The sequence below is a fragment of the Panicum virgatum genome, chromosome 2N, assembly GCF_016808335.1.
Source record: "Panicum virgatum strain AP13 chromosome 2N, P.virgatum_v5, whole genome shotgun sequence".
Classification (NCBI taxonomy): domain Eukaryota; kingdom Viridiplantae; phylum Streptophyta; class Magnoliopsida; order Poales; family Poaceae; genus Panicum; species Panicum virgatum.
In genome coordinates, this window is record NC_053146.1 from 49,616,902 (window position 1) to 49,630,685 (window position 13,784).

The following is a 13,784-nucleotide window of genomic DNA, read 5'->3' on the forward strand; positions in this document are numbered from 1 at the left end:
TGGTGCTGGCTTAGGAACTGGTGGAGCTGTGGAAGAAGAAAGTGCACCCACACTCGGCTCAAGCATCTCACCAATCTTGCCATAGGGTTGGACAAAGTCAGCAGGAGTAAAAGCAAAACCAACCCCAACACCATCAGGACGCTTAAACTGCTGAACCATCATGCCCAACTGAGGCTCACGGGCGGACACCCAACTGAGAATCTCCCGAAGGTGGGAGTTCTCCTCCTCCATCTGGGTCTTGTCCTTCCGTGCCTCCTCAAGCTCAGAGATCAGGCTTGGGCACATAGTACAATCAGCAGAGCAAGAGCTAGGGACTGCGGATTTCTCCAACTTTCTCAAAGCAGCATTCTTCTCCTTAAGCTCTTCTCTAAACGCTGGGCACTCCTTACAAGCACCCAAGAGGGTAGGCCGAGACTTGAGCTCATCCAAGGCCTTCTTGCCCTCCTCGAGCTTGAGCAAGTTCTCATCATACTTGCTCCTAAGCTCGGACAGGTCAGACATCAACCCGATGCACTGACTGCACTCATCCTCCTCAACACAATCCTCCACAATAGATGCAGACTGAGCAATTTCTAGAGCTAGCTTAGCTTCCTTCAGCTCCTGTCTCAAAGCTCTAAACTGCCTCTTTGCATCCTTAATGATCAAGTCCTGATTATCTAGAGCAGTGTAAAGATCCTCCAACTCCTCAGGAGTGGGGTGCTCAGGACGTACCTCAGAGCTTGGCTCTGGCTGAGGTGAAGGCTCTGCAGTGGTGGAAGAAGTTCCGTCGGCGTCGGAGTCGATGGCCATGGTGCAGAAATCGGCCGCCTTCCCAGTTGGAGGCAAAGGCCGGCGAAGCCTTCCGTGGCATTCTTCTTGGTGCTCCACTTCTTCTCGCCGCGGTGGTGTGAGTCGGAGTCGCTAGAGCTAGAAGAGGACGAAGACGTCGAACTCTGGCTGGTGGAGGAGTGAGAGTGATCATCGCTCTAGGCGACGAACGCCTGCTTGTTCTTGTACTTGCCGACATTCTTCTTCTTCCGCTCGTGGTGCCGCTTGGAGCGTCCGCCATTCTTCTTGTGGGAGTGCCCACTCTTGTGCTTGTGGCGGTGCTCGCGGTACTCCTCGTGCCTGGAGCGGTCGTCCTCCTCCCTGGAGCTCTTCTTCTTGGGGCACTCGGCGGCAAAGTGGCCGGTCTTGCCGCAGTTGAAGCAGGTCTTCGCTCATGCTTGTCTGTTGTTGAAGGCGTGCTGGAACTTGTGAATGATCAGCGCAAGCTCCTCGTTTCCCAGCACCTCCAACTGCTCATCTGTAACAGACACAAGAGAAGACAAGCAAAAGCCTCCAAGAGAAGGGTCAGAGTTAGCTCCAGAGGTGCCTACCAGGGCCATAGACTTGGAGGCGGAGGCATCAGCATGATTGCCTTCCATCTTAGCTCGAGAGAGCTTCTCCACCTCCGAAGCCTTGAGCTTGCTGAACAGCTCATCCATGGTGAGAGTCTCATAGACAGCAGACTCTATGATAGTCTGGACCTTCACCTCCCAGACCTTGCGATCAAGAGCATAGAGAAGCTTCATAGCCTTCTCATGATCGGAGTAGGCCTGGGTGCCCTGTGACTGGTTCGCACGCACCTTGTTCACAATCGACTGGAAACGACTGAACATGGTGTCGATGCTCTCACCGGACAACTGAGAAAAGTTCTCATACTCCCGCCGGTGAGTCTCATACAGCCTAGACTTGACATGGTTGGTTCCTTCATGGAAGTTGGCCAACCGTGTACAAATCTCCCGGGCTGTGAGAAGGTCGCTGACGCGATTGAACTCAGGGCGAGCAAGACAAGCAATGAGAGCATTGTACGCGTTGCTGTTAACCTCATGTCTCCTGACCTGAAGTTCGGTCATGCGGACTGCAAGGTTCACGTAGTCAGGGTCCACGCAAATCTCCCAGACTTCGGAACCTAGACTCAAGAGATATGCACGCATGCGCACCTTCCAATAGTCATAATCGGTTCCATCGAAAATCGGGGGTTTGCCCGGTGAACCCATGGTCGCACAACGGTTTCGAACCGGAGAAGGCTATAGAGAAACCGTCTCAGCTCTGATACCAATTGTAGGACCGAGAAATGCGACCAGAGGGGGGGTGAATAGGAGCCTTCGAAAATTATCGCAATCAAAAACTTCGGCTCAAGATCCAAAAGTGCACCCCAACCCTAGAGTCCTAGGCGTAGTGCAGAGTAGCTATAGAAGAGCTACACGAACACTAAAAACCTTAGGAACAAGTGAAATCGAACGCGGAAGCAAACACACGAAATCAGCTCGATAACATCACGGTATACTATCACCGGTTGAATCGACGTATACAACTTGAGTACGTAAGTCTATCCGGTGATACAGAGCCGGCAGAAGGTGAACAGCGAGCGCCGGTTGATCCGGCGCAAGGTTTAGAACTGTGTCGGTTCAACCGGTGAACCTGCGTCGGTTTAACCGACAAAATCACAAACTGACGTCGGTGCAGTTGTCCAGAGACACTACAAAACGACTCAAAATGGACTACTGAGCACCGGTTCATTCGATGAAATCAACTCCATTACACCGGTGCAGTTGTCCAGAGAGGCAGTACAAAGAATTTGACTGAACACCGGTTAAACCGGTGAAGGGAAAATTGTCCCCGTCGGTCAAACGCCCAAAACTGAAAATCTCGTAGTAGCGCCGGTTAATCCGATGCAAGTTGAAAACAATGCACCGGTGCAACTGCAGAAAACCCCAAAGACCATAACCCTCGATGCTCCTACTCACCGGTTGAACCGATGCGCCATGTTTGAGGCGTCGGTTTAACCGGTGAAAGGAGAACGTTCACCCCAAGCCCAGAAACTCTGTTTTTCTTGGCTCAATCCAGAACTCGATGAATCGCGGATCAAAATGAGTTCAAATCATACCAAACTACGCAGGAAGGATCACAAGGGTCTTGAGAACAAACCCACGGAATGAATCAACGAGTCAATCCATGGTTTGGAAGGAATCGAAGATTTGGCAATCAAGAACGGGGTTTTCTCTATAGACCGAAAAGCTCAAAAACTTGGTTTTCAAGGAGCTCGTGATTCCTAGAGGTTTTATGCTAGGCAGTAGGGACTAGAATCAAGTCAAAGAGCTCAAGAAACCATGCCAATCCCAGACTTCATGATCAAACAAACAAAATCGAAAATCGTTGCGAAACAAAGAACGAAGTATATGAGATTGAAACAAATTCAACTCCCCGGAGGGCACAAGGAGGGAAGGGCCTCCTTTCCCACGAAAATCTCCTTACAAGACTCAAGAATTCAACCCTAGAACCTTACTTTAGAGAAGGAGAGGGAGAGGAACATAGAGAGACAGGGAGGAGAAGGAAGGGGTGGCGCCTAGCTTGCTGCCCCTCTTGTCCAGCACGCATAGCCAGGGAGAGGAGGGGCGCCACTTTGTTGCCAGCCCACGCCCCCTACTCCAAGTGCCTCCCTTTTCCTTTCCCTGCAAGTCTCCACCTAAAGACTAAACTACCCCTAAGGCTAGAAATAAACTAGAAGGCCATTAGGGGCAAAACCGGAAAAGATACATTGAAGTCCATCTAACGGCTGCGACGACTTGGAGAACTTTGCTTCGACCCGACGCAATTCCTCTGATGTCGCCACGCGTCCTTCTGAAATCTTCACGGGGGCAGTTTTGGGAAAACTGCCGAAACCGAGTTCGGGTGCGGTTTTGGAGGAACCGCGAAACCTTCCCGCGCGATGTTTCCGGGCACACCCGCCAAGCCCGATGTCGCCACGTGTCCGACCTCCCGCCGGAACCCTAGCGCCTTCGTCATCCCTGACGCCATCGACGTCTCTGTCCGACTTGGCCGACGTCGACGCATCCCCGCCGTTGGTTTTTCGCGAGCTACCAACAAACTCCACGCCGTCCCGCCTTGGCGCCAGGAGTGGATCGCAACGCGGCCCAGCAGTGGCCCAAGCATCTGGGCCGCCCTTCTCCACCGCGCGGTCATCCGGTCGGGCCTCCAACGCCACCGCAAGGTCTCCCGCCTCCGCATGGTCATCGAGCACCCTGCCACCGCAACGCCGCCGCATGGTCCATCGGCACGCGCCTCGCTCTTGTCCAAACCATTTCGCTGCCACCGCGCCATCCGTGTACCTGTACACCACAAACCAAGAACTGGCGCATTCTCCACAGAGTCGCGACTACACACAGTTAGTCCACTCCACGTGTTGGCAATCACTCATCACACCAAGGAGCAGGCCTCCACTGCCTCTCAATATGTTTTATATATGCATCTCCCTTTTGAAGCCTATACGAAGCGGCAGCTACCGCGCCGGATCGGAGGCTAAGCGAGGAGGGCAGGAGATATCCCAATCAGGTGAGGTGTACGTGATCGCCGGACACCGAACACCGAACACCGGTTGAACACCCACTTCACTGGGCAACGAATTAAACTACAAAGCCCCTGAAGTGTAGACGTACGACTTGCATCCTAGCTCCATTACCGAGCACAGAACGTAGCGATCGGATCCTCCAATATTAATTGTCCGATGCATGCATGTGCTTGGTGGGCTCATCAGGTCATCGCAGCAGCAGCAGCAAATAGGCAAACACGTGTGGCACGCGCGCACCTGGAAGTCGTTGTTGACGATCATGCCGACGGTGCAGAACGCGGTGGCGACGAGCCCCATCACCAGCTGCATCTCCACCACCAGCGCGTACGTCAGGGCGGAACCGCCTTCCGCGGCGTGCCTGTACGCGAGCTCGACGAGCGGCATGATCAACCCGTACAGCGCGGCGGCGCCGAGCGTGAGCACGAAGCCCAGCCAGTACTGACCCCTGGTGACGCCCGGGCCGCGGTCCGAGGACACGTGCACTGTTGGAGAATGGTACATTGGTACCAGCACATTAGTGCCGGTCAAATAGGAGCCGGCACTAACGTGCATGAACCGTACAAAACGGGCACGTTAGTGCCGGCTAGAAACTCCAGCCGGCACTAACGTGCCATCCCCCAACGGTCAGCCCGTCTGCCACAACGGTCAAAAGACACGTTAGTGCCGGCTGGGAATGCTAGCCGGCACTAACTTACTTCTATGCTCATTCCAAAATACGAAAAGATGGAAAATGATTTAATTGTAAAAGGAATCGTACCGCAAACCTTGAGTTGGCCCAAACGAGCAAGGTATTACTTCTATGCTCATGGAGGCACACTAGACCCCGACATTGGAATGTTTGTGACTAGCGACGTACTAAGAGAGGCTGCCCAAAGACTCGAGGACGCAATGAGGCGTACCGAAGAAGGAACCTTCCAGCCCAACAGAGAGAATGACGAGCTGACTTACGCTCGTGGGAATGCGGAACACACTGGACGGACCCGAGGCGTGGGCGTAGTTCCATGGAAATATGGCTTTTCCGGAGATCTCGAAACCTACCGAAGCCGATGCAGAAGCAAGGCAGTAGTGGCTGAGAAGATCCATAGCCTAGAAAACCGGATAATGTCACTTGAGGCAGCAGTTGGGCAACGCTCGGACCAACCAGCTGCCAATGTGGAGATCAGCCCCCCTTCTCAGCGTCGTAGCAGTGTTGCTTCCACGGAGCACCCTAATTTGGGTGCCGACAGGCCGAGGGACCCCATTGACGACATCACCGTTAGGACCCAATGTGAGCTTCTGGTTCTTTATGGGAAAAAGCTCAAAGTTTGTGCTGAGGGTTATGCGGAAGTCCAAGAAGAGGGCGGGACAATACATTGCCAGCCGATTCCTGAAGGATTCGCCAGAGTCTTTGTTGACCGAATTACTGAAGAACGCTGGGAAGACATGGACCTCCCGATCCCTATAAGTCCTGAAGAAACAGAACTACAACATGTCGTACACACATGGATCGCGTGGCCAAAGTGCGACATAAGATTGGTGCAAGCAGACACAGATTCCGCTCGGTGCTCAAGGCAAAGATCACCAACGCCAGCTGACAGGAATCCTAGTGTTGGCCCACCTTCTCCACCGCCTGCACGGGACCCCAGCATGGATCCGCCATCACCAGCCGCACAAAGCGAGCCAATTCCGGCATCATCACCAGCCGCACAACAGAATCAGAGTCAGCGACAGAAGGCTTACACGGTACCTTCGGTCCAGCCATCTCAAAAGCAGCAAAGAAAGAAGAAAAAGAAGGCTCCAGAAGAGGAAGAGGCAGAAGAATCGTTTCAAACCTTCTTGCTGAAGCGCAAGCTACTGAGGGAGGCTGCGAACAAGAAGCCAGAAATAGATCCGGTTGCAAAGGCACACTTTGTTAAACACTTCATTAAAGATCCCACCAAGGAGAAAGAAAGAGAGTCGGATTATGATCGGCAGATCAGAAAGTGCTACAGCAACCCCAAGAATCGGCTGATTAATGCAAAGACCGTTCCCCAGCTCGGAGAGCAGTCCAAACAATCGATCCCTCCGTTGATAGTGCCGCATGAAGACTGTCCCGATGAATCAAGAGATCCGTTGACCATGGCTGGGATGATATTGCAAACTGATCTAACAATGGCTCAATTACTTGCGGAGGCCCTACAGAATGCCCGCGTGCTTGCGGAGGCCCTACAGAATGCCCGCGGCAGGAAAAAGTTTGTACTTGGTGAACCTTTGATATGGCCAGAGTTGCTACCATTCCTACCAACGAGAATGGCCGAGTTACACAAATGGTATGCCGTGCAATCTAAAGCTAGTAAATTAGAGATGTTCCCGGCTCGGATTAAAGATGAGCATTTCTGGCGGGGGCAGATGATGTATATATCGAGTTTGCATCACTCTACGATTTATACCATCAAGATGCCCTTCACAAGTCCCTCGTCAGTGTATGGTGCATGTAAGTATTGTCTCTCGTTTAATTATTTTAGCCTTGTGTGACTGATCCCTGTTTTTCTTGTGTCCCGTAGGTCAAAAATTCAAATTTGCCGAAAGAAGAACTTCCATAACGTCGGGTTCTTCGACCCCGATATTATACACGAGAAATCGCTAGCGCTAAATCGCTAGCGTAAGAATAGCATGTGTCCCTTCATTCTCTTGCCATACAACCATCAGTGAGTCGTTGTTTGTTAGCCTTTTTTTTCAATCCCTTCGTATTAATAATACTGTTTAATAACTATTATAATCAACATTAATTGGTTATGCGTATGTATATGCACAGCTTTCATTGGATATTGCTTTGTATTCGGATTGAGGAGCACAAGGTCTTGGTGTACGACTCGTTAAGGCAAGATAAATCAAAGTACCAAGATATCATCGAGGTGGTAAATACTGCATGGAGTCGCTACCTCCACAAACACATAGGCTTGCCCATAGGTGAAATCGAGCCTCTTCATTGGGTGACTGATTTTCCGGTATGAATATACTCTCGCTACTAATGTCATTCGCAATAAACATCAGAAAAATTCTATATCGTAACTCACATTTGTCCATAGTGTTGGAGACAGGGCCAAGGAAACAACTTATGTGGATACTACGTATGCGAGTGGATCAACTCTTTTGCAAGTGAAAAAGGGCAAATGACAGTGGAGGCATTCAATGTACGTGAGCACAATCACATCTGCTCATTATTTTAATTCATTATTTTTTATTCTCATGTTTTTATCGAAAATTGTGACAGTGTTGGCGGATGAAAGAAGAACTCATTGAAATCGCTCGGATCAGGGCAATTCAAGAAGCTATATGCGGATTTCTACTCGATGAAGTCATAAATCCTAAGGGCGAATTTCATGGCGATCTCCGTCTAAGCGTCGCCCAAGAAGATCCGACGACGAGGAAGCTGATACGTTATTATAGTTGATGTGCGCAATAATTTGTAATATCTCATGTACTTTTGAACTCCTAAGTGTTCCATACATGACAAATATATATATAATATTAGTGTAATATGTTGTTCTAATAATACTGTGCAATGCAAATAGTACGACTATGTAGTCACATACGGTAGAAATACGCATAGCCATACGTATAAAAACGAACTTAAAAAAACATAAAGAAGAAAAAACATTTAGTGCCGGCTAGTTATACCAGCCGGCACTAACCTTGCTGTCAGGACTCAGGCGGGTTTGGGCACGTTAGTGCCGGCTGGTATTACGGACCGGCACTAACATACGCACGTTAGTGCCGGTCAGAGTAGCCGGCACTAACGTCTGTCACGTTAGTGCCGGCCATTTAGTGCCGGCCACAGGGACCGGCACTAAGCCGTTCTGTGACCGGCACTGATGTGCTTTTCTCCAGCAGTGGTGCAGGCCCAGCATGACGGCGCCCGCCGACAGGAGCGCCACGGCGTTCACGGTCGCCGGCGTGAGCCGCTGCCGCACGATGAGGAACGCGAAGAACACCGTGAAGGCGAGCTGCGTCGAGATGAGGATCGCGGAGGTGGACACGGGCGCAAACTCCAGCCCGTAGGCGTAGATGAAGTCGTCGGCGCCGATGAGGATGCCGATCCCCGCGGCGCCCAGCAGGACGCGCGGCGGCCGGCGTAGGACGCCGCCGCGGGGACCAGCCGCCGGTCTGCAACCACGCGGCGAGCCACTGCCGGTGGCCGCCCTCGTTGTAGTAGAGGCGGCTGAGGAGCTGGCCGCCCGTGATGCCGATCCCGAGCATCGCGCAGTTGAGCGCCACCATGAGGTGGTGCATCGCCTTGTTGCGGCGCGCGGGTGGCGAGTCGTTCCGCGCCTCCACGTCCATGGTAACACGCTCGTGCTGCGGCGAGCCGTGCCTGTGCTTCGCACTTAGACGTACGTACAGGATGGTTTGCGTCCGCTTCGTGGTAGGTTTATATTATGGAAACTAGCACTAGCTAGGCTTAATTTTGGATGCGACGGTGGTGACGGTGACGCCTGCCTAGCATAATCATCCCACTCCCTAGCATAGTAAGTGGGACTTACTGTCAAGACCACACCACTCACGGGATCGCAGTATGATTGAGCTTGTGCGTCTAGTTTTCTTTGTACAGGTTCCTATTACACTGCACCTCCTGCAATAGAAAAACTTGCAAGTTGATCTGTACAAACAGCGTGGCTAACGTGTAGTATATTTTTTTATCATTTTAGATCCTGTTTGGATCACCTAGAAGCCACTAAACGTTAATCCATGCTTATTTGGATATATGGACTAAATTTTAGATGGAACACAAGGAAATGTAGAAATGTTCTTTTTTCCTTAAATTTTGATGTATCACTTAATGGGCTAAATTTTAGATCTAAATTAATCCATAGATCCAATTTGAGCCTTAGACGTCGCATGTCATCTGGGCCGTGTGGACAAAGAAAGGAATTTGCTAATCTACTCGACGTGTATGATTTGAAGGCATTAAACCTGTAAGATGCTTGCATGCAGTTTCTTAACATAGCCTGTCGGTATCCATCCATCAATGGTGTGAGGTGTCTCTGCAACTCCACATCGGGCAGCCTGGCTCATGCACACCGTATCCAACTAACCGCACCAAACGTGCTTCGCGCCGCGTGCATCGTGTGCAGACCGCATGTTCTCTGGCTGGCTACCATCAGTGTCGGAAGGCACCGTCAGAGCAACTCCAGCTAAGGCCGTCCCCAACAGAGCGGCCCATCTCGCTAACTGATCTGGTTTTTGGAAGAATAAAATACAAAAGAAACTGAACTCTCTGAGCTGCTGGTGCGAGTGGACCCGGATGAGCAGAGTGTTTGAATTCTTCGGAAGCCGTGCGAGATAAGCGACGAGGTACTCGCTAGCTAGTTAATTTTTAACCGTCTCTTTCATCCACGTTGGACAATCGTCGGTGAAATCGCTATCCACTGCGGAGGCCCTCTACCTCAAGTTTAGAGAGTTAAATAAAAAATACACTCCAGCAGACCATCTATTTCACCTTTTATTTTAGAGAAGTCTCCAAAATTCCTTCTTCACTCACCATTTCTAGAGGATCTCTAGGGTCCCCTCTATTATATATTAGAATTGAGGGTTATTGCTAGTTGTTATGCAATCTTGAATATGAGATTGGGGTATTTATATACCCCAAAATCTAAAATTGTGGCAGCCCGGGTGCGAAATTGCAATCAGCGAACCACGAAGTGACAAGCCCGAAAGGACTTGAGGAGAGCCGCGCGAAGAAGAGAGACGACGGGGACTGGTTCCCGAGAACGCGGACGAAGCGGGGTCCCTTGGCGCTGGGATGCCATCAATCAATGGGCACTTGTCAATGGGCTTTGACTGGTTCTTCCAATGTCGCGAGTACTAGTAATTCGTACACCACGGTACACCCTTTCCTTATTTTTCTATTTAGTGGCGCGAAGCCGTGCACATCGATCGGCGGCTACACAAGCGAAGACTGCACAGAGTTATTTGATGTTTTTAGAGTTGCATGGGTAAGAAGTTGCATGGGCACGTGGGGATGCAAATTCAGTGGCTCATATCTGTGCATGTGCCTGTATGGGTTCGGTCTTTGAACACTCCCAGTTTTGGTTTGACTATATCTCAGAGTGGCTGATGGAACAGCTGATTTAATCCTCTCGAATTCATAAAAATTTTGTGATGCTTAACAAAGAAAAAGCGGAGGCTGCACGGTCGCGTCGTGTGGGCAGGGAGGTCGGGCCGCCAATTTTATCTATTGCGCTCGTAAGTGGTAGGCAACGCATCGTAGAAGGGGCGCGACTGCCGACGAGCTACGAGAGTGGGGAAGGGAAGCGGGTGGAGCAGTTGCCGCTGAGCTAGGAGAGGGGGAGCGAGGGGGTGGCCAGGGAGGGGTGGGAGGTGGACAGAGCGGCCGCGGGGCGCCGGTGATGTCGCCGGTGGCTAAGGTGGTGGTCAAGGTGGCGGACCTTAGGGTTTCGAATTGCTAGATGTCGGTGACGACGAGCAAGATTAGAGTCGGCGGCGGCGGAGACGGAGACGGCGGAGGTGCCGCCGGAGTTGAGCAACAAGCGGGGGAGCAAGGGGTGGGATGGAGGAAGAATGGGGGCGCAGCTGGAGGAATGGACACCCTCGGCCGGGCCCACGCCGCGCAGAGCAGGAGTGCAGGACACGAGATTTGCCGCTCCGGGCGGGTGATGAGGTGTGGCCGAATGTATGGGGCGAACCTACTTCACGCACGGGACAGCAAACTGCAATCGCTCTAGAATCGACAGCTCAACACGTGGCGCACCCATGCACGCTATGCGCTCCCCGTCACGTTCCAATAGCACGGACGTACCATATACGTGGGCGTACGTAGACGCGAGCGACACGTACCTGGAAGTCCCTGTTGACGACCATGCCGACGGTGCAGAACGCGGTGGCGACGATCCCGATCACCAGCTGCAGCTCCATCGCCACCGCGTGCGTCAGGCCGGCCCGCCCGCCGCGCGCGGCGCAGTACCGGTAGGCGAGCTCGACCAGCGGCATGAACACCCCGTACACCGCCGCGGCGGCGAGGGTGAGCGCGAAGCCCAGCCAGTAGCGATGCGCGGCGAGGCCCGCGGGGCGGTCGCCCGAGGCGCGCAGCCCCAGCAGGACGGCGCCCACCGTCAGCAGCGCCACGGCGTTCACGGCCGCCGGCGCCAGCCGCTGCCCCACGAGGAGGTACGCGAAGAGCACCGTGAAGATGAGCTGCGTCGAGATGAGGATCGCGGAGGTGGACACGGGCAGGAACTCGAGCCCCCAGGCGTAGAGGAAGTAGTCGACGCCCGTCATCAGGTCGAGCCCGGCCCGCGGCCGCCAGCAGGACGCGCGGCGGGGCGAGCAGGGCCGGGGCGCCCCGGTCGCGCGCGCGGCGGCGGGCGTAGGAAGCCGCCAGGGGGGCCAGCAGCAGCGGCCAGCTGCCCGTCTGGAGCCACGCCGAGAGCCATTGACGGTGGCCGCCCTTGTTGTAGTAGAGGCGGCTGAGGAGCTGCCCGCCCGTTGCGCCGACGCCGAGCAGCACGGAGTTGAGCGCCATCAGGAGGTGCTCCATCGTCTGGTTGCTGCGCGCCGCCGGCGGCGAGCCGTTGCGGGCTTCCATGTCCATACTGCCTACGGCCGTCGTGCTGCGGCGGCTCGGTTCGGACTTCGGAAGCCGCCTAGCACTACCAATCTACGTCTAGGCTTTGGGATTTGGATGTAACGGTGACGCCAGCCAGCCAAGGAAAATCTCATCTAGCTACAAGACGGAATTGTTCCTGAAAGCGAGCGGATGGAGACGGAGGCCGGATCAGGATGGCTGCTGGAAGAGCCCAAAGGGGTTGCTGGCTGTCTTGACTAACTGTCTAACTTCATATTCACTTTTTTTGAGCGGCTGTCTAACTTCATATTCGACGGACTAAATGATAGCTTCAAGTCTCGGTCAATTATGGGCTGAGTGTGATCATGTCAGGATTGCAGGACTCACACGAATATTTTAGAATTTAATGATGTTGTGCTTTTAGTGATAGACGATGTTCGTATCGCTACGTCTGTGGTGACTTCGTCAATCTAGAGAACTTGCCTGTTCAATTTTTGAAGGTGCTCATAGGGTTAAGGTTTGCATACGTATATTCATAGAGGTGTTTGTACATGTGTTGTGAGTGTCTGAGTTTTACTGTGTAATTAAAAAAATATCATCATGTAATTATTAATGCACGTGCATGCTCACGTCATAACCAATGCAGTAGTGCAGGAATGGCGCGAGCTCTTGTGCTCTACCCTATGCCATTGTGAACATACAGCAGGCAGGCAGGCCAGCAGCCAACCAGAAACTCTGGCCAACAAATTATTGAGCAGCTGTGCTGACCACGGCCGTCGGCAGGCAGAAGTAGCGACAGTGTCGTTATGGGTGGAAAAAGTCAAACACTGGCTGGGCTTCAGGAATAGGAAAGGGCACCTCAGAGATTCAGAGAGGTTCATCATCATCGCACGCAATGCAGCACCAAAGAAAACCCGGGATGCCACACTTGCGGCCCATCAAAGCTTAGCTACCCTGAAGAAGCCCATTTGCAAAACGCGCGGCAGGAGCTTCGCAGCCCCGGAGGATCGGATCAACTCATTTCAGAGCACGTTTCCTAAAAAAAAAAAAAATTCAGAGCACGTGTGCGACACTTGATGGCATGGGCACGCACCTGGAAGTCCTTGTTGACGACCATGCCGACGGTGCAGAACACGGTGGCGCAGAAGCCCATCACCAGCTGCATCTCCATCACCAGCGCGTACGTCACGGCGCGGGCGCTGCCGCCTCCCGCGGCGGCCCGCCTGTACGCGAGCTCGACCAGCGGCAGGATGAGCCCGTACAGCGCCGCGGCGCCGAGGGTGAGGGCGAAGCCCATCAGGTACTGCGCCCTGGTGGCCCCCGCGGGGCGGTCGGACGAGACGTGCAGGCCCAGCACGGCGGCGCCCGCCGTCAGCAGCGCCACGGCGTTCACGGTCGCCGCCGTCAGCCGCTGGCGCACGATGAGGAACGCGAAGAACACCGTGAACACGAGCTGCGTAGAGATGAGGATTGCGGAGGTGGACACGGGGAGGTACCGGAGGCTGTACGCGTAGATGAAGTTGTCGGCGCCCGTGGCGACGCCGAGCCCCGCGGCGGCGAGCAGCACGCGCGGCGGGGCGAGCAGGAGCGGGGCGGCCCGGTCGCGCGCGCGGCGGGCGGCGTAGGAAGCCGCCACGGGGACCAGCAGCAGCGGCCAGCCGCCGGACTGGAGCCACGCCGAGAGCCACTCCCGGTCGCCGCCCTTGTCGTAGTAGAGGCGGGTGAGGAGCGGCCCGGCCGTGGTGCCCAATGCCAGCATCCCGCAGTTGAGCGCCGCCAGAAGGCGGCGCGTCAGCTTGCCGCGCGTTACCGACGAGTCCTTGCGCGCTTCCACGTCCATGGCTGCGGTCGCTTGCCTGAATTGGTTCT

General features: G+C 53.7%; 1 protein-coding gene and 2 pseudogenes across 1 annotated transcript; all 3 read right to left on the minus strand.

Annotated features, from left to right (window-relative positions):
- Nucleotides 1-4,035: 4,035 nt before the first annotated feature.
- Nucleotides 4,036-9,712, minus strand: LOC120660947 (annotated as a pseudogene).
- A 201-nt stretch (nucleotides 9,713-9,913) lies between these two features.
- Nucleotides 9,914-12,025, minus strand: LOC120658880 (annotated as a pseudogene).
- A 499-nt stretch (nucleotides 12,026-12,524) lies between these two features.
- On the minus strand, nucleotides 12,525-13,755 carry LOC120662706 (purine permease 3-like). The gene is made up of 2 exons (XM_039941800.1): nucleotides 13,009-13,755; nucleotides 12,525-12,596 (listed from the first exon to the last, which is right to left on the minus strand). The coding sequence occupies exons 1-2, from the start codon at nucleotides 13,753-13,755 to the stop codon at nucleotides 12,525-12,527; spliced, it is 819 nt and encodes a 272-aa protein (XP_039797734.1).
- Nucleotides 13,756-13,784: the final 29 nt, after the last annotated feature.